We start from the raw sequence: 20,120 nt of genomic DNA, 5'->3' as shown, positions 1-20,120 counted from the left end.
ATCTGAAGTAGTAATATTATACTGTGGGCTGAACTAAAGGGCTTTGTACGGTTAACAGGTGGGTGTTGAAGTGATAGAGCTGGTGAACTTTGCTTTTAGAGCCAGAAGCTGCAGGGACAGTGCTTTTTATTAGAGAAAATATTTCTATTTAAGTAAAGAATATTGGCTCTATATATTATCATTGTGTGTTTCTCATTTAATTCAGATTGTATGTCAACTTTGAATAAATCAGTTACACATTTATTCTTGTATGCCCTATTCGGTAAAAGCTGATGTAGTTTTTCATAAATTTGCTTAAAAGATGAGTCTGTATTTTAGCAATGATCAGTATTTTAGTCAAAACCTGCCGAAGAGGAAACTACAGCACAACAATTTAATGATTTCAAAGGGGATTTGATTTGTTTTTGAGTAGCCCACATCAAAGTTAATGTAGTGTCCACATTTAATAGGCTGCATGGAGAATATCTGTAGCACATACATATACTCACAGCCAAGCTTTAACAAGCTGCTTCCAACTGACCTTTAGTTATGATGCTCACAACATGTTTTCCGTTAGGGTAGTTTATCATTATATAGTCAAACGTAAAGACCAGGACACTGGAAACTTAGTGATTCAGAAGTCAGTTTATTCACAAATTTGAAATATCATACATAGACACAAATAGGACAACATGACAAAACATGCAAGAGCATTGGAATCCCAACACAAGCTAGTCTGTCTACTCACTAATTCATCAATGAAACTGTTAAACCAATTGACTTTCAACTGTCAAGTCAAACTGTGGACACTGGATTTGATGAGAATTAAAAACCACTTTTTTTTTGTTTTAGAGACACGCAAACAGAACTAGTATTCGTAAACATTAACCAAGTGATGAATGCACTCAAGATGAATTATCACTACTGCTGTTGTAGTTTTAATATATCAATTATGTTGTCAAAGTGTAAATGGAAAAAGAAAATCACAAAACATTATAAATTGCTATTGGATGCACACCCACTGAAAAAAATGGTCATTTGCTGGTTTTAATTCAGGCTCCCAGCATTTTCTTCACCATGTAACCAGGCATGTTGTATAGGAAAAGAGCCAAGATGGCCAGAAGCAGGAGAGCAGTGACAATCTTGATGGTCAGCCACCTGTACTGGTCACACACTAGGTGTTTTGCAGCTTTGAGGGGGATGAGGAACCAGAGGAGGGCAACATCTGGGCGGCTGGAGGAGCACAAAGATGTAAACAGTTGTTATAGAAGTAAAAGGCAACCAACAATGCAAAATAATCCAACAATTACTTCCAAGGATGACAAAAAAAGCTCCCACATCCTGAAAGAACCTGAAGCAACACCTCTGTACCTCCACACCAGTTAAGGCTTTTCAGTGTGGAGGCAGGAAGAAGATGACACATGTAATAGAGGCATGTGTTGGAGTAATGCTAGACTGCATCAGCTGTGTTGGTGTCAGATGTTACTTTGCACTGCTTGACAGTGCCTGTATTTCATATCTCAGAGGCATATGGTATATAGATAAGAATTTAAGGTAGAATAATTAATGGCTTTTAAGTTCAGTTAATCTAGAATAGCATCAGACTGATCAGAAAACCAAAGCACCACCATGCAAAAATGCATTTAAGTGCAGGAATTGTAAATTCAGAGTTGTGGTTCCAAGCTGCTGCTGCTCTCAGCTGTTGCTTGTAGTGTCCTTATCTCTGTTACCTTGTGATGAAGTGACAGCCCATATGGATTAGCCTGGTCTTTCAGCAGTTTCTCTTCATTAATGGTTTGGCTGCACTGGTCCCATATTTACTGATAGTGTATGTGTACATTTAATTAGATTTTTGAAATAATGACGTCATTTCTGTTCTTCCTCACTGTTAAATTTCTTTCTGCTGGCTGCTTGAGGTGTCGCTTATGTCTATAGGACACTGCATGTCGTGATTTTGGAATGAACACATTCTCTTTAGAAACGTGTAGAGTTGACTCCAGGTTGATGCGAATATTACAGATAAAAACAGAAAATCTTTATAAACGTCCTATAGAAAATGTTATTGTGGATCAAATCTTTAGCACCATTTTAAAACCAGACTGTACTGGTTAATTGAAAACTTTAGTTATTTCCCCAATTCATTCTTATATACCTAAATATGCAGTGAAATCAGATGTTCAGTGTTGGAAGAGACATGTCTTTTATTTTGGTTTGATTAACAGTCATTAGTGAGACTCTGACCTTTGACCTATGTACTGCCTTAATAAATGACCTCCTCAGTTTGCATAAAGTTTAGATTACAAATTTATGTTAATGTTAAGTTTTTTAATATGTTAACATAATTTAGAGTTGGTTTTTAATCATGTTTTAATTTAAATTTAAGTCAAATTTAAATGACTTTTTGTCACTTGAGGAGTTTTCATTTTCATCATGTATAACGTGGCTTCTGAAAACATCCTCAGAGCATGCTGGTTTGCTGCTGTTTGGATCTCAACTCTTGGCCCACCTAAATTATAAAAGGCTGTTTAGTTTGAACAACCGTGTTTGAAGGGAAACTGTAGATGGAAAGTCAGAAGGAAAGAGAAAGTGTTAGAAGCCATCTGGTTAGTGAAACTGCTGGAACCTTCTGCAGTGGTGTCTGAACAACATCTCAAGCTCCCAGCATTTTCTTGACCATGTAACCAGGCATGCTGTAGAGGAAAAGAGCCAGCATGGCCAGCAGCAGGACAGCAGTGACAATCTTGATGAACAGCCACTTGTACTGGTTGCAGACCAAGTGCTTTATGGCTTTCAATGGAGTGAGGAACCACAGAAGGCTGTTGTCTGGGCGGCTGGAAGGACAGAAACACACGTGTTCAGTAATACGGATTTTAAGCGCGTGGACCATTCTACCGTCGCTCTTTTTTTTTTGCCATTACTGAAACAAAGTTTAAGCAACAGGTAAGAGAAGAATAATTTTATGTATCTCAAGATTTAAAAATGATCTAGGCGGAAATACACAAAAGATATGAAGAAACAGCAACTTACCATGTACAGTAAGAAGATCCTAGGTAAAAGCCCAGAATATGGTTGAAGGAAATCCAAACATGAAAGCCATGACAAAGCTTTTGTCTGTTAATTTATTCTTATTTTTGTGTGTATATGTTATTCTTGTTTATGTGAGTTTAAGATTTCATGTTTTATAGTTAGTTATAGTATAGAATCATTTTAACTGTTTTATTTAGTTATTAGAATTTTATTTATCATAGCATTTAATATGTTATTCAGGTGTTTCACATTTGGTTTTTCAAGCTTGATTTTCTGCTGTTAAAACTAGATGATGTGTGTCCATGTTAATGTTAGAGGAGTAAAGAAAAACCTGGACCTTGTCCCTGAGAAAACAGACCAACAGAATAGTGTGGGATGTAGAAGAAAAAGACAGAAGCTGTGGGATAAGAACGTCCTTCATACTTGGGTTTTTCCAGTGGCTCTGGTTCGTTGCGCCCTTCACCGACTGGGCTTTTCTCTGCCTCCTCTCCTGTCAGGAGATGCAGCTCTGCCTCCACTTTTCCCTGCAACGATGAAGACGTCAGTCATGTGGACGTCACTTATCGCAGAGCCACACAGGTAAAACCAGTGTTGTCACGGTGAACATGTTGCCAGATTAGTGTTAGCAGTTAGTTCAACCTAGGCGACTGCTGTTTAAAATACAGACACTAGCATGGGTGTTGACCTGTAGTCTAGTTTTTCTTATGCCCACTCCTTTGTGTTGCTCTTCATTGAGACCTACTGTGAGTTCAAACTCGTCATCTTCATTTCTGGCCACAAATGGCCACCAGCCTTTGATCCTCTTCTGTTTGAAGATGGAGACTATGGGCATCTCTGCTTCATTTGTCACCATCTCGATGGTGCACTGCTTGGCAGTCTTTGCACCACGTGGGAAACGGTTCAGGTCCAACTCGATTGCACCTATGAAAACATTATTGATCTGTGTTACATACAGCTAAAGGTAGTTGACAAAGTGGGAAAAACAATTTTTGGTTAATTCCAAAAATACCAACATTTGTTAGGAAAAAAGTGACACGTTTTAGTGCTTCTAAAGCAATATTTAGTTTTAAAAAATACATTTGCATTCCATATAGTGTGAATAGTGTTCTTTCGTTTAATTATACCACTAGTTGACAGTACCCAGGAAGTCATCTGCAGAGAAATGGTCGGCGTCCCACACTTGTAGATTAAGACGAGCTGGGATCTTGTATTCAGTCTCGTCCCATGCAAACATGGACTCTTTTTTTGAGATGACGATCTTCTCTTCAGCCATGAGGTAGTCAAAGGGGTAGATAAAGCGCCAGTTGAAGTTGCCCTCCCCAGTGATGGAGTGGTAGTGGACATCGGTGTCCTGCTTGTCTTCTTGCTGCCCTTTCAACCAGCTGGAAAAGTGAGGTAGAGGTAAAAATTTCCCAGTGCTCATAAAAAGCAACAGTTTCATTTAATAGAATGAAATCTTTTGGCATTTCTGTGTGTTATGAATTTGCGTCTGTCCTGTTGTGCACATTAACAGAACAAAAAGCTCATCAGACTCAGATAATTACCCTCGCACAAATATGTCACTTGATTTCTCGCCAGTGAAGATATCATCGTCCTCCAGAACAACCTCATCTGTGTTCCAGATGATCACCCTCAGTTCAAACCTGGACACATGCAGTATATGAAATAACTGACAAATATGATAAAAAGTGAATTAATCCCAACATTTACTTTGGTAAAAGCCAAGCCCTGCTAATTCATATAGTCTATATGAAAGCTACAAACAGTTTCAACAAGCTCTGAAATGAGAACCTACTTCTTTGGTTTCCTTGGTGAAATGTCAAGTGCAGGACCAGGTGCAGTCATGTCCTTAGGGAACATATCCACCCACATCTCAATTCTCCCCTAAACACAGTTGAATAAAGGAAACATGAGGTTTCTGTATACAAAAAACATGTCATGCTATTAGAGCAGCACAGTGATTCCTCGTTCAAACCCAGGGTGGGTTTTTTTTGCATCTTCTTCCCATTTCTAGACCTGTTTTCTCCACAGTCCAAACACAAGCAGTTTGTGGTTAGAGAAATTGGTGACTCTAAATTGTCTGTAGTTGTGCATGTGAATTTGTCTGTGTGTGTGTCAGCTCTGTGATGGACAGGTGATCTTTCTGAGGTGTACCCCACCTCTCACCCAGTGTCAGCTGGTGCTGGCTCCAGCCTCATGACCCTGGGTGTTCCAGGACAGATGAATATTTACATACCTGTTCAATTCCCGGTTTGTCAGGGTGGAGCAGCGGTCTGGTTTCCACATGTTCTGGGACAAGTTTGCAGCCGACACGTGGGATTTCCTCCCAGTGCCTCAACACGGTCAGAGCCAGGTGATCATCTGTCTGCTTCTTCAAACCTGACCAACATCAACACAAAAGCCTCTGACAAAACTACTTGTATTTTTACATTCATCTTCTGCTTAAGACCAATTTAGAACAAGTACAGACTATAATGCAGATATCACAAGCAGCTGGCAGTAGAGAGAACACACTCCCCATACAGTAAATTAGTTTGGGATGGAGAAACAGAGTGAGTGAAGTAAACATACCATTTTCATCCTCAATCTCAGTCGGTGCCATGAAAACACGGTTCTCCACCTTCACTCTTCCTCCGGGGCCATAGTGAGGCCCATCCAGTTTGCCATCCTTGCACAGTTTAGCTAGGATTTGTGTGGGTTTCATGGGATCCCTCCAAACATTGTAACCATGGCTACAGAAAAGATGCAGAAGTAATTAAAAGTTTCATGAGAAATATGCACTGAATGAAACTGTCATTACTGTGCAGTAAATAGTACAGTTCTGCTTTCTTTGGTAGAGCCTTGGCACTACACACAGAACAAGAACCATGAATAACAACTGTAAAAAATCATCCTGATGTTATCACTAAGACTTTAATACTTAAATAATTTACGATTGTGTTTAGTCTTCCACACACTGCTGTAGGGGGTTTGGTCTTTGATTCTTACATGGAGTAGTTACATGCGATGCCACATGTTGCTCTGTGTTTGCTGTAGAAACGGTTCTCAAGGTCTAATTTGGTTTCTCCAATCAGATCATCGGTTCCCACCAGGTCCCAGTCATAAATTGACACAGTGAGTGTGGAATCCATGGGGAACGTGGCCTCCACGTCAAAGGATCTAAAAGGATAAGAAATACAGCTTTTGTAGGATTTGTATGCATAGTTTACACGTATGCATCAAGTCAACTAAATAATTTGACTAAGTTTGTTTTTTTATTTAAATGCAGCATTTGTACTCACTTGCCAAACAGAGGGTTCAGCTGTTTGGATATGTAGTTCTCTTTGTCCTTAACCTCTGTCTTTCCCAGTTTGATAGCGATGTATGGATCAGCTTTCCCATTAATGTCAGCTGGATGCAGATCAGTCGCCTACCACAACAATTATTTTAGTATTAAATTGACAGTCAGAATAAACTTGTCAGCCTTCATGGTATGTTTGCAACAGTATTCACATGAAAATGCATTGGAGCACAGGATTAGCTCACCCTGATGACATAGATGCGGACAAGGACGTTAATGGGATCGTTGTGAGGAATGTTCTGAAACATTCCCATGTTGGAGTCGAAGCTCATGTCTCTGGGCATATCATCAGACACTTTATACATGCACAGTGACCCCTAAAGGGACGCAGTTTAACAAAGGGATGGATACATTGCAAAAAAAAACATACAATGCTGCTAAAATTGTTTCATAATATGCAACCTCCTCGCTGGTATCTGCAGCTGTCTTATGTTAAGCAAAACGTCAATCACAACAATAGGCCAGTATATTTTATGTAATGTGCTGTAAATATTCTGTTCTTACCTTGAATTTTCCAACAATCCTGTCCTCGTCTGTCAGGTTTTGATCATCATCATCGCCACCCTTTCCCCTGAACAGGTTAAAACTGTGAAGCCAGTCCTCAAAGTTACCAAATTCATTCTCCAGTTCCTTAGGATAGACCTAAAAAGCACATAGAAAAACCTGTAATTAATTACTGTTTCTTCTACCAAATAATTATATTCTCTTGTATTTTACTGGGATCTACAGTTTTAACTAGAATCAGCAGTGCAGCTTGTGCTGACTCAGTTTCAGTACCTTCAGCTCATCCAGCTTTGGCTTTTTCTTCTCAAACGGATCGACTGCCTTCTTCTTTTCCTTCTTTCCTTTCCCTTTCTTGGTGCCTTTCACAGGAGAGTCATCAGGTTTGATATCTGAGAACAGGTGAGTGATGTGGATGGCAGGAAAAGGGACGGGGGAGGAGGGAGAGGGAGCAGAGCAATCGAGACATGAATTTGACATGAAAGTTGCCAAAACCAATTGCTACTGTATCCAACAAGCACATCAGGTCTATAGTTCAGTGGGGACACCTGGTGGTGTGACAGGATCCTCCAGGTAGGCAGCTGTGTAATCTCAGTAAAGCTTGTTAAAGTTAATGAGCTAATAAACTCACAACTCTACTGGTTGTAGCCATTACTGCTATGATCCACAGTTAACTATATACTGTATTATAAACCACACAACAGAGAAATTGGATAATTTTGCATTTTACAAAATGTGACAATTTAAACACCACAGAAAAACAAATGTGACACAAACATAACATGAAGATGCTACTTGATTCATGGCACAAGATGGATACTATAAATATATGAAACTTAAGAGAAAAACCCCAGGTCAGCCTTATTTGAGGTTATCTGGTGTTACCTCCGCCATCTGCAATGTCCATGTCATCTTTGTCCTCTGAATCTGAGAGAGCTGCTTCTTGAGCCCTGAGTGCCTGCAGAACCAGAAGGTCACTTCTTTACAGGAGCCAAATAAACTAAACACATTTCCAAAGACACTTTAAAATTAAAATTTAAAATGTCTTGTTTCTCACTTCTGTCAAAGTTTCAATGGAGGCAAAGTATTTGGACCACCAGTCCAACATGCTCTCATCGAGTTCCTCTTCTTCAACCTCATCCCCCTTCTTCCTCTTCTTCTTCTTCCCTTTTCCATCCTTATCATCATCCTTTGTGTATAAAACACATCTTGTCACTACGACTTGAAACATCAAATCTCTAAACTGCAATTTAAAAAATGGAAAGCAACCACAGCGCTTTGCCTACCTCGATTTTGACCACAGCATCGGAGCACTGGGTAGAAAACCAGAGTGTATAATTATAACATCCTTTACTTCTCATAATCAGATTTTTGTTTACTGTGTATTTCTTAGTTTGCTAGTGTACAAGTGCTGTTTGTCAAGATTGTCTCTTTTAACTATATGGGATTATTATAAATGAATGAATGATTTAAAAAACAAAACTCACAGAGTCTAGTTTGACCACAGTGTCCATCTTCTTGAAAGCAGGCTCAGACTCCATGTTGACAACAATAATTTCCTCTGAAAAATGAAGGGATGACAACGACATCTGTCAAAGGTAAACTTTGAAAACGTGACTGTTTATTTACATTATCACAAATTATCATTCACAGGAGCAAAGGTGTTGCAGGAGCCAACACATGTACTGTGTCCACTGTACCTGTTGTGGACCAGTTGTTGGCCTGCTTGTCTGTTGGCCTATAGATGAACTTCCGCATGCTGGTGACAGCAGTGGAGCCAACCAGAGTGAAGCGACCAAAAGCCCTGCAGTCCACCACTCGGATATTCAGAGGTGGGTGAAGCAACTCATTTTCTGGCAAATCCTGCCACACACAACTCAGAATTAGGTGGACTAGCACATATGAGTTTACAGGATTGTGTCAGTAGTTGTAGTAGAATATAAATATCGGGTGAAAGAGTAAACATTATTAGCAAGAAGCAAAGAAATGATACGATACCACTTCAAACCACTTGACAAGGGTGCTGAAGTTGGGGTTTTTCCTGTAGTTGGGGATGAGGGCTGACTGAACTCCTTTCCCAGCACATTCAATGTCCACACGAGGCCGGTCAACCTGAGCCAGATTCACCCTCTTCAGGTCCCTCAAGCCCCAGAACAAAACCTGAAGAACAGGGATTGTTGGTGGTGTTTCACTTTCAGATTCAGATACATTTACTTGATTTATATTGTTCATATGAAAGTTAATACGAAGACTTTACCTCAATCCTGTACTTGCTGAGCACTGGTCTGATGCCCAGTGGTACTGGCAAGATCGGGCCACGGTCCATATCTGCGGGACCATCTATGGGAGGAAGGTCAGCTTTCCCATTGGGACCAATCTAACAGATGACACAAAGAAATATTATAAAACTGTAGTGATAAAAACAGAAGCCAGTGAGTGTGTGGTGTCTGGATTTGAGAAACTAACCTGCAGTAGTTCAAAGGCTGCCAACATTTCTCCAGCAGTACAGTTTCCACGGTAGATCTGATAGTACTCCAGCTGTGGGGGGAAGCGTGGGGGACCGTAGTGCTCATCTGCCATCTTGACCACTGGCTTGGCAAAGGTTCTGCCCATGAAGTCAGCTTTACCCTTCAAGCATACAGTAAATCAGACCTTAACTCCATGTTATGAAATTTAAAATTTGGTTTGAATATTCGAAAGAATGGTCTTTTGAGCCTATAGTACATAGTAGTATAGTGGATTTATAAAATAAGTAATTAAATAAGGTTGCATATGGTAAAATCATTAGTTTGATTTGTCCTATGAGCAGGTGGAAACATGGACTGAGATCCACATGTTTCTAGGCAGACAATACACAAAACAGGTAAAGAGAAAAAATGAAACAGCAAGATCCCTAAAATAACCAGTAAACTGCAAAACAGACATATCTATGTCATGTCAAAATGAATGATTACTGAAGATCATATAAACAGTTGAGTCTCTCTTGCAGTTAGTGGTTATTAAGAGTCCCAATTATTTGTTGGCCACATACAAAAAGCACAAAATTTCACCTAAAGGAATGCAACAGGTACAAGTGGACCACTTTTCTGGATATGTGTACATTAGCATCAAGTGCAGTGATACACATCTTATTCCTATTGCATGCCTTATAATGTTATTTACTCTGCACACATTATTAGTGTTTCTACAGTACATCAAGCCATGAGAACACTCTACTTATCCAAAGGGTCATCCAAAACAATGGTGGTGACAGGAGCAAATATAAAGTTGTCAGTCAGCAAAAGTATTCTTTCATATAATTAATATCAGCTTGACACAAATAAAAGTGGTAAGAGTAACAAAAGAATACAGTATTACATACATATCACACTCTGGGTTTAGGCTCGTTAGCATTTAGGTGATATGTTTAGTCTTATATTACAACTGAAAGACAGACTTTAATTATTAACAGAAGAAGACTGTCGTTATCTGGAAATTCAAGCTGTGTGAAGGCAGACTCTTTCCTCACATTAATTCATATGGAAACTTTTTTTTTTAAACAACCCTTACCACTGTGTCTTGATCATAGATTTCAATGACAATAATCGGGGGGTCATCTCTCAGTTCACTGGCCTCTCCAAACAGCTCCACATTCTCAAAGACCAGCAGCTGGTCCCATGTGGGGCAGAGAGTCTCAGCCAGTATCTGGCAACAAAAGAGAACATTTAAAATGATGAAGAATCTGCTAAACAAGAACTCAGACAGACAGGCAGACAGCTGACTTCCTTTAAAAGCCTTCTGAGTGTGCTCACCTCAGTGACTTGGCTTTGTGTCGAGAAGAAGACTCTCGCAAAGGGATCAGACAGACCTGTGCTGTCGGCCGCAAACAGGCTGCGGGCCTGATACATGTGGACCCTCAGCTGGAAGATCTGTTTCACTGTGAAGAGAGACAGACGCTCATAAGTGTAATGATTAGTCCATAAATACACAGTGTGTAATTTGTGTTTGTAAAATGATGATATTCTCTCCATTGTATATCTTTAAACATGGTGGATCAGGTCTATAAATGGCAGCCTTTGTCAATGAATCTGTCAGATATCTGATTTTAGACTCAGTAAGTTAACATGAGAAATACTGAATTCTTTGCTGGTCTTACTCATGTAGGTGAGGCTAATTGGAGGTGAGGACGGCAGGCCAGGTCCTTTGGACAGCTTGTTTTCCTCAAATCCATTGGGAAGGCCACTCAGGTAGTCTTTGCGTTGTTTATTCAGACCCAGCCACAGATAAATCTCTATCTTGGACTGCACAGTCCAGCCAGCAGGCCCAAAACCTTTTTTTCCAGGGATCTTTAATACATCAGGAAAAAGAAAAACAGCTTGCTTACAGATGATGACAGGAGTTTGATAGCATTATTTGATTTCTCTATGGCCTAAGTACATACCAGCTTATATCAACTATTATCTAACTACTATCTATGTACTAATATCAGTGTAAACTCACCCTGAGAAAGATTGTCTTCACTTTGCCACAGTCCTTGCCCCTCTCCTCATCTACACTGGAATAAAGGATGTCTTTGGAAGGGACATGTGCATAAGCAATGCGCTTCCCATTACTTATCATCCATATGAAAACATCAGGTACACTGTGCTGAGGCTGTGGAAGGAAGAATGCTCACATTAAATATGAAAACAACAATAAAAACAGATTACACTATTTGTAAATGTGTGCAAAGTCAACACAGCAGAGCTTACTTCATCAGCCAGGAAACGTAGCTTTGAGAGGAAGTTCTGAACCAGCTTGATTTTCTCTCTCACTGTACTTTTCTTTACCTGTGACCTCATGGCCTTAGCTTGTTGGCCGATGGTCTCCTAAACACAGAAACAAACATTTAGTAGGACAGCACAAATATTGACAATCAGCAAAAAGAAAAAAAAAAGCAGCGCCCCTCGATTAATTCACATACCACTTCTGACAAGCACAGCTTCAGCCTCTCCCTGTCAAGTTTGGTTCTGCCAGACTGATTCTGGTCCTTGTTTGCCAGCAACAGAAACTGACTAAAAGAGGAGTAGCTCAGTCAGTGTGAAAATCGGTATTAATCTATTCCAGTGCATGATAAAAACAGCATGTTGTTCCAATATGTGGTTAGTGTTTGTAACCTCTGACCTGCATCCTTGGCTGAGTTCTTCAAGGACCCCCCTAAGTCTGCGCTCAGGGTAAGGCTTCTCTGTCTTAATGATTTCTTGTACATCATTTAGTCCATCCTCCTGCAGAAGCAAAAGCAGATGGAAATTTCCTTGAATATTTTCTGTGGTATAGGATCACTAAGGCTCACTAAAAAGTATGTAGTGTTTATTCAACTGTCGCCATAGAACATCATAGAACTATCTACTAACATTTGAAACTATACTCATCTACTTGCCAGTTTATCTGCAATGTTGTCTATAATGTTAGAATTGTACAGCCTCCTTCTCTGATCCTGCCACCAACTCTTGATGTAGACACACGGCTTTCTCTCAAAATAAGGTAGGTGGAAGTAGTTTCTGTGAATTACAGTAATAAATAGGAAAGCTGATTGGTTAAATGTGGAAGACAAAAAGCAATTAATTGTTGGCAATGAAAATGTATATTCCTGTAGGACTGACAAAAATATCATTTTAACCCATTAAACTACTTTGAACTTAAAAAAAAAATGGAGCCACAATATAAACTTATTAGCAGCAGTGATTATACAGGAAAACATCTGACTGGGAAGAAATACGTTTCTAAAATTCTATTATATGTTCATTTCTAAGGTGGTTTGTTGTTATTTGCATTATCCCTCTGTAATAACCCTGACCGGTCGGTGATCACAGGTTTCATGGGGGGAGTAGTCGCAACAGAAGTCAGGTCTCCGTCACTGTCCATTTCCTCCTCGCTGGAGTTGTGGATCAGTTCGGTTTCTTCTTCATCACCATTGCCTCCACCCTTCTTTCCCTTTGTATTTGGCTTGGCAACACCATCAATCTCGTTACCATAGTAACCTAGCAAACAGCAATGTTAATAGACTGTAAATTGTGCTTCCCTAACAGTGCAAGTTAGGTTAAGCATATTTGAGCTCTAAAAATGAAGATTTTTCACTAGGTTTTGTCCATAAATATATTGCTAAAAATAAACTTTGCAATATTTCAAAATCTGATAAGGACAAAGTACTGGAAAATACCTATGGTGACCTCAAAGTTGATAGGCTTATCACCAATCTTTCTGTCAATCATTGTGGCCTCCAGAAAAGATCCAAAGAGAAAGAATTCCTCAACCTTCCCAGTTGCAGCCTGTGAAATAAAAAAGTGTGAGTATCTGTGGACAGACACTGTTGTCCTAACAATCCTGTGACAAAAACTTTTGGACAAGAACCACATGTCTGAGGACTTGAGGTTATGCTACATGTGCTCAGTTGAATTTGCTGTGTGACACATTATCTGTCAACAAATAGCAGCTGCATTAATATAAACAGCACATTAATAATGTACCAGGTGGGATAAATAAAGACAATCAATAATTTACTATAACCACAGCACAATGACCTGTCAGCAGGAGGAACAATTGGCTTAATCTGCATGGCTGCCCATCCAAGCAGGGACCCACCTCTGAGATGTTAGGTATTCCCTCCACCTGCACCTCTGTGGAGCTGGTAATGTCAGGTGAGGAAGGGTCCAGGATCTCCACGCCGAGGCTGATAAGCAGACGGGCTCTGAAGGACACCCCCTCTCCAAGCCCTTCATTTAACTCCTGATACTCATCCATCAGGGTGTAGGTGCGTGTGGATCCATACATGTTAACCCAGGCGGGTCCAAGTGTGGGAAGGAAGCCTATGAAAGCCAGAATAGATATATAATTTGAATCCGATTTGCAGGACCTAGTAAGTAGCTCTGGTCACTGTTCACAACAAGTTCCCCAAACTGATCCAACATCCAAATCAAATCTTTAAAAAATGTGTTTTGGAATTTAAGGAGAGAGATGTTACAGATGTTTTAGGAAAAATCTTTAAAAAGCAAATCACCTTTGTCCCCATCATTGGAAATCTTCTTTAGGTCTAAGAAGTGTGTCCCCATAGCAACGTCATTCACTTTATCTGAGTCGCGGATCTGGATCTTCATGCGTTTGCACAGTGGTGGAAACATCTCAGTGAAAACAATTTGCTCATTCCAGATGGGCTCGTAGCAGCTCTTCTGTACTGATGTTTTCCCCTGTGATCACATATTACAATAGTATACATAATCCCAAATTTAATTGCCAATATAAATCTATGTTTTGCCATATTTCACCTTCTGCCCAGCAAAATGTACTTGGACATAAGGATCAACAAGGTCCTTATTTTCTCCTATGAAGGCCTTCTTGACGTTGGCCATAATGCTGGTGTTCATTCTGGGGAGTCCCTCAGCTCTGTAGATCTTCAGGTAATAACGAGCCCACTGTCGCTCTGCAGGCACCCCCTCTGGGATTAAGAGATTGCTGAAATAACCAAGGGAAATAATGAAATTTGAATAACTAACAAAATGACAGACACTGCAATGTGCTTTGCTTTGCAACACTGAAGGATTTTCTATACTCAGCAAAATTTCATTTACCCCTCTATGTCATCGTCTTCAGACTCATTGGCCTTGTGTGGAGTTTTTATAGTGTCTCCTTTGGCTACAACTGCAATATCACACTTAACATAACCTTTGCAACCCGCTGTGATGTCATCAGGGTCAGACAACAAAGCCCATTTGTGGTAAAACTGATGTTCTGCAAGGCACAAGAGAAAGCACGTTCCCTGCCACTGAAATATCTTTATTTTTCAAATTAATTTGCAATAACAGGTTGTTTTGAACTGGCCCATTACCTGGCTGGGAGTAGACCATACCAACATCCAGTTTAAATGTACCAACCAGTGTTCCACTTCGCAGAAGATTTTTAGAGTGGATTACCTGAGGGTTGGTTCAGTCAGGTAAATACTACAGCATTAAATCATCTCATGGCAAAGAAAGAATCGTATGAATCCATTTTATATTACACTGTTATGAATTAAATAACTTACAGACAACTTCAGGATTTTGTCAAACATAACATCTGGAGGAAGGTGGAAGTCAAACACAAAATACTGGGAAAAAAAGAATAGTTTTTATTGGATGCTCATAGTGTAAACTGTGTATTTAGATACCTAGTAAGCTCTTTTTCTCCAACAGACATTCATATGTTGTAATTACTGACTCACTTCATTGTAGTACGGGCAATTGGTTGATTCCTTCATTGACGTATACTTTTTTTCTTCTCCAATCTCCACACAGACCATTGGATCCATATTCAGTCCCACCAGCTGTCTGGCCTCAATCACTGTCACACTGACCTGGAATCACATGATCAGATGATTGGCAGACTGACTGGCTGACCAATTGATTGATGTAGCAAAATTCTCAAACAACGTTAAAAATAAGGTGAACGTCTGTGTATAATAATGTTAACATTAGACTAATCAAACATAGTGCTGAGTCTATTAAATTATTTCTCTTACTTGATAATCCATTGGTCTTCCAGAACTGGGCTCCATCTTTATGTCTGGCTTTGATCTATAAGACAACGAGGTGTAAAAATATCTTTAGACAGACAATACACATTTTTAAAGGGTGGCCAGATACAGAGTAGAAACATGCTTGCCTCTTATTAGATACATTGGTGGTGACAGCTGTGACTGAGGCCACTGAGATAGCATCAGGATCCTGGACTCCTTTCATGAACATTCCTTGGCGATCCAGGTTCTCTGTCTCAAGAATAGCTGGCTCATCTGAAGGTCACATTACAAACACCCTATGAACAATGCTGCACTAAAAAACACCTAATATACAAAATATGGATGAGGTAACATTACATTTGTAAGTAAGTTTAGGATAATTATACATTTAAAAAATGATTCAGTAATTTGGATTTAAAGGTCATGCCAGCATGACTGTAATATAATTAAAGATTTCCTCGATCCTTTGACCGAATCCTCGATCATTCACTTTAGCTACTGGTACCTCCGTTCCTGTCCTCCTTGTTTCCACGGTGCTTACTGCGCTTCATGGTTCAAAACCGTCCTTTGTGTGCTCTATGGAAGAAATTTAAAGTCACTCACTATTTTACCTGAGTTTCTTAATGCATAAACATCTGCATTATCAGCTGAATTAACTAAAGACCAAAGAAATGAACACATTTTAAAAAATGGACAATGATAAAATGGAAAAATGTCTTAATTATTGAGTAAAATATTTAATGAACATTCATTATGACTTATAAAACATAGAGTACATCAAAGTGTGGCGTCTGCCTGCTACCACACCTTGCCTTCAAAAGGGGCTTTCAATTATTCAAATCAGCTGACCTTAAGACATCAATTAAAGAGGATACATTTCACAGGCGTTGTGAAAAATAATACACTTAAAATAATGAATCTACAGCAATTAATCTGCAATGTGCCCTTTCACAGGTGCACTGTTTTAATTTAAAATGTCAATAATGTGTATTAACTAGTTCTAAGATTGGTATTTTCCAAACATAACAGAATATGACATTTTGTTTACTTCTTTTAGTGTTATTACCACATTGTACAGCACGACACATGAAAACTATGCACCATATGTCTCAATCACATCACAGTGCTTGAAATAATGCTAAATAATGAAATATGCTTGTGAGCTGCAGGTTGCACAAGAGAAATCTTCTGAATGCAAAATTTATATAATATATTTCTGCAAAACCATTTAGTTCAACAACTTAACAGAATATAAATTCATCATCAAAAACTCTCACCTAAAATAATTTAATTTTTTGAAAACTTTGTTTTTTAAACTGAATGTTGAGCCCTAAAGTCGTAGCTTTTATGTTCACATTCAATCTTTGCTTAACATGATATTGCTAATAAACCAGGATAATTTGATCATACATACCATGCAAGAAAATTATGTCCTTGTCTCCCTCCCCTGAGAAGCTCCAAGAAGTTTCCTGCAGAGGAAACAGCCCTTCAACTTTTTTTCTGTCTCTGACAACGAAGCAACACTAAGTAAACATTTACATTAGACTACAACACTAAGAATAAGGCCACAAAGTAAAGATGTACAGAAAAGAATTGGGTTTGTTCAAGTCTGAAGTTGGGCAGGAGTGATGTGATACACCAATGAATAGTGCATGAGCGTTGAACCTGAGACTGGTAACTATAACTAGGGATTGCTGAGAGACGTCACTGTGAGCAGAGTCTGCCAATCCACATAGGCTCTGGACATGACTAAAACTACAAGCATTTTTTGGTTAGATTCATGTTTCACGATGGTTGCAAAAACAACTTTTGTATACCAGCTGTTAGACTGTTATTATACAGTAAAGAGATCCTGCACAATGTGGCTCAAAAAGCCTGATCCTACAGCAATTAAAGCAATGAAAAAATAAACAATAGTAACTACCATTTGTCATGGAATCACCAAATGTTGTCAAGTCCTATTTGCAATGCCTTGTGTTTTAAATTCCTTTAGGACTGAGGTTTAAAAACTAACCTCATATTTGAATCACACAAATGCTGTTGATGTATTTTTGTCAGAGGCTATTTACTTCAATAAATGAAGGGTCAAATAAGGAAAATGTGGTCTGATGCATTTCCTCACAAGCATAAAAGCACTGATTTTGCAGCATTATTTTGCTGAGTTGAATCATGCTTTAGCAACTTCTGTTCAATGGAACGTCTACTGAAGGCTGAACTACAACTCATCATCTCATCAATTACACATACAGCCAGTCTGTAAGCCATACGTCAAAGTCTGAAGTTGCTGGTATCTGATGAAACAAGGCTCTAAATTATGTAAGAGGTCCAGTCAGTGTTGCATGTGGCATTCTCATTATGTGGACATATCACTGTTCACAACAAGAAATGCATTTTGCTTAGAGGAAATAAGAGAAAAACATATCGTTTCCCCATTTTTAAAATATCTTATGTGGAAGTTGTTTTACCCACATGCTTAGTATGAATTCATATTAAAACATGTATCAAACAAAAACATCATGCTTTACTTTATATAACTGCTTTGCTTGTCTTTACCCAGAACTGCAACAGATCCATGCTTTTCCTGCCTGTTCAGCTGGATGTGTATGATACTCTCAGTGACACTAACCTGGCCCCTCTGTTGAGGGATTCTTCCCTTAATTACATGATTTAATACGACTACGAGGGATTGAAGAAGTCCTAGTTCCTCCAGGATGGCTAGTAACCATGTCACCAATAGTGCCAAGTTACCAGTTGCCACTGTAGTCAAATATACTGACCTTGTTCTCTGATGGGTGTTGTCATCAAATGCAACTTTAAACACTTAGCTACCAAACTGATGTCTGTCTTTTCTGGCGTGAGAAAGAATAAAAAAGTATTTAATTTGATTCGAACAATTACGTGCAACCCTGCGTTAGAGCAGAATGCGCAGTCTCTGGTGTAAGTTAATAGTTTAAAAGAAAAACAAACATCTCTGATCTGTCCATTAAAGGACAGAGTTGATATTACTATATTTGTAAGTCTTATAACTATGCATGACCAAGCAACCAGGCCCTTTAATTGACACCTTTGACAGTGTCGTCTAAGGTGAACCACAGAATGATTTGATACCAAACAGGCAATCTTATCCTATGTAGGTCTAGTGTCCAAAGGCATTTTCTGGCTGTTGGGTGTATGCCAGTTATCACCATCTCATTTGTGCTCCAGTGGCTCTGTGGGCACACCACCTGACCAAGGTGTAGTGTATCATTACGACACATTTCAAACTCCTGGATGGGGGAGCTTAGCAAACTTAATGAGTGGGAACACAGCCAGGGGGCATTGTTATTGTTGGTGATGCGAGGGATGGGTTGTACTTTCCAACGAGCACGTAGGGCCAAGGTGCATCTGACCTCAAGTGACCCCACTTCAACATCTGAATGGTCTCAGTTTGAAAAGAGTGCTATATTAAAATCATCATATGTTACTTTACTTTACTTTACAGTGTCTGAAAAGTGTGGTACTGTGCAAAATTTTTAGGCGCAAAAAAGTGTGGATGCATTAAAGAATAATGCCATGAACCGTTTTCTACCAAGTAAGATCATAGAAAATGCAGTAAACAAACAAACTACATAAGTTCAATATCTGGCAGCACTGGAGACTTTAGCTTTAAAACAGCACCGTAGTTTTGAAGGGTCTTGGAAGGCAGGTTGTTCCAAGCATCTTGTGTAATGTGCCACAATTATTGTGTGGATTTAGTCTCAGTGTCTTCTGTCTCCTCCTGTAATCCCAGACTATTTCAATGACCAGGCTTTGTGGGAGCCAGAAAAATGTTCTAGAGACTGCATGTCTGGGGTCATTGTCCTGCTGTGGAATGAATCTGGGACTGATCAGACACCTCCCTATGTGCTGATTGAACGATAAGATCCTGAACAGTTAAAATGATAAAAAATACAACAGCACTGTACCTTTGTCTTCACATCACAAGGCTCTCTTGATGATACTCATAAAGATACTGACAGAAACTACTGTCTCTGTACTCTAGCCTGGATAATGAGAACCTGTTGAAAATGTTTGTATAATAAAAGCCAATGTTCTCGCTCACATTCATTAGCTCCATAGTGAACAAGTTTATTTTCCGTATTCTTATCTCTCAAAGAGTTTGCATTAGATTCTAATACTTGGGAGAGACTCCAGCAGATCCCTATGACCCTAAATAGAAATAAGCAAGTATGGATAATGGATGGATGGACTTGGGAGCAGATTCTGGCGGAAGCGTTTTATTGCTTATGTTATTGTGGCTTTGTGTTGTATATTTCTATGAAGCAGCTCTAGCAAATAATCTGCCTGTATTTGGACAAGGTCTAGTCCAATTAATTTAATCTTTAATCTGTAGTGATACTTTGCTAAAGCTTTTATGTCTGATCCTTTTGCTTTTGTGCTTTAAATGTGGTCTTTCTTTCTTTACTTATTTATTTACTTATTTACTTACTTACTTACAAAGGCCACAAAGAGCCCATGCATAAAACAAAGATTTTGGGAAGGCAGTGATGAATCAGTCTGCAATACAAGCTCTATTTATAGAAAAGCACCAGGTCCCACAAGGCTGAGGGACGCAGCAACACAGACCAGCACTGTGTACTCACCTTTGAACCCTAAAACAGATATCATGAACAGCAAGACTGCGACTAATAATTATTTAAATTACCAATTAATTCTGTTGTTCCAATTAGTCAGCTAATCCTATCGTATATTAAATGCTGAAAATTGTGCCAAAAATGTTTAGTTTAC

General features: G+C 39.1%; 1 protein-coding gene across 4 annotated transcripts; it reads right to left on the bottom strand.

Annotated features, from left to right (window-relative positions):
- Positions 1 to 705: 705 nt before the first annotated feature.
- Positions 706 to 15,916, bottom strand: LOC113131494 (otoferlin-like). Of its 4 annotated transcripts, XM_026308815.1 has the most exons (42): positions 15,859 to 15,916; positions 15,500 to 15,626; positions 15,357 to 15,411; positions 15,060 to 15,191; positions 14,883 to 14,945; positions 14,688 to 14,772; positions 14,431 to 14,590; positions 14,128 to 14,314; positions 13,863 to 14,049; positions 13,448 to 13,671; positions 13,026 to 13,134; positions 12,663 to 12,846; positions 12,246 to 12,366; positions 11,990 to 12,090; positions 11,790 to 11,880; positions 11,578 to 11,694; positions 11,327 to 11,479; positions 10,983 to 11,172; positions 10,639 to 10,763; positions 10,397 to 10,531; positions 9,314 to 9,475; positions 9,105 to 9,224; positions 8,846 to 9,007; positions 8,548 to 8,710; positions 8,335 to 8,408; positions 8,134 to 8,160; positions 7,905 to 8,036; positions 7,733 to 7,805; positions 7,124 to 7,239; positions 6,851 to 6,988; positions 6,532 to 6,663; positions 6,288 to 6,415; positions 5,995 to 6,165; positions 5,578 to 5,738; positions 5,243 to 5,385; positions 4,802 to 4,890; positions 4,551 to 4,649; positions 4,147 to 4,388; positions 3,749 to 3,927; positions 3,430 to 3,530; positions 2,603 to 2,810; positions 1,081 to 1,212 (listed from the first exon to the last, which is right to left on the bottom strand). In XM_026308815.1, exons 1-41 carry the CDS (start codon positions 15,902 to 15,904, stop codon positions 2,630 to 2,632), a joined length of 5,385 nt encoding a protein of 1,794 aa, XP_026164600.1. In that variant the 5' UTR covers positions 15,905 to 15,916; the 3' UTR covers positions 1,081 to 1,212; positions 2,603 to 2,629. The 4 variants fall into 4 exon arrangements, with proteins under 4 accessions (XP_026164610.1, XP_026164600.1, XP_026164591.1 ...); XM_026308825.1 differs by lacking the exon at positions 2,603 to 2,810 and having other exon boundaries at positions 706 to 1,212; XM_026308806.1 differs by lacking the exon at positions 1,081 to 1,212 and having other exon boundaries at positions 2,388 to 2,810.
- Positions 15,917 to 20,120: the final 4,204 nt, after the last annotated feature.

Source organism: Mastacembelus armatus, chromosome 22 (assembly GCF_900324485.2).
Source record: "Mastacembelus armatus chromosome 22, fMasArm1.2, whole genome shotgun sequence".
In the NCBI taxonomy this organism is placed as follows: Eukaryota; Metazoa; Chordata; class Actinopteri; order Synbranchiformes; family Mastacembelidae; genus Mastacembelus; species Mastacembelus armatus.
The sequence above is the reverse complement of the archived record's forward strand: the minus strand, read 5'-3'. Positions and strand labels throughout refer to the sequence as shown.

What these genes read in the sequence shown, in the direction of transcription:
- LOC113131494 (XM_026308825.1), bottom strand. Translation starts at nt 15,904, where the DNA reads ATGAAGCGCAGTAAGCACCGTGGAAACAAGGAGGACAGGAACGGAG. An exon ending in TATGGTCTACTCCCAGCCAG is followed by an intron (nt 14,591 to 14,687) that starts GTAATGGGCCAG and finishes TGTGCCTTGCAG; the next exon opens with AACATCAGTTTTACCACAAA. An exon ending in GAATACCTAACATCTCAGAG is followed by an intron (nt 13,135 to 13,447) that starts GTGGGTCCCTGC and finishes TTTATTTCACAG; the next exon opens with GCTGCAACTGGGAAGGTTGA.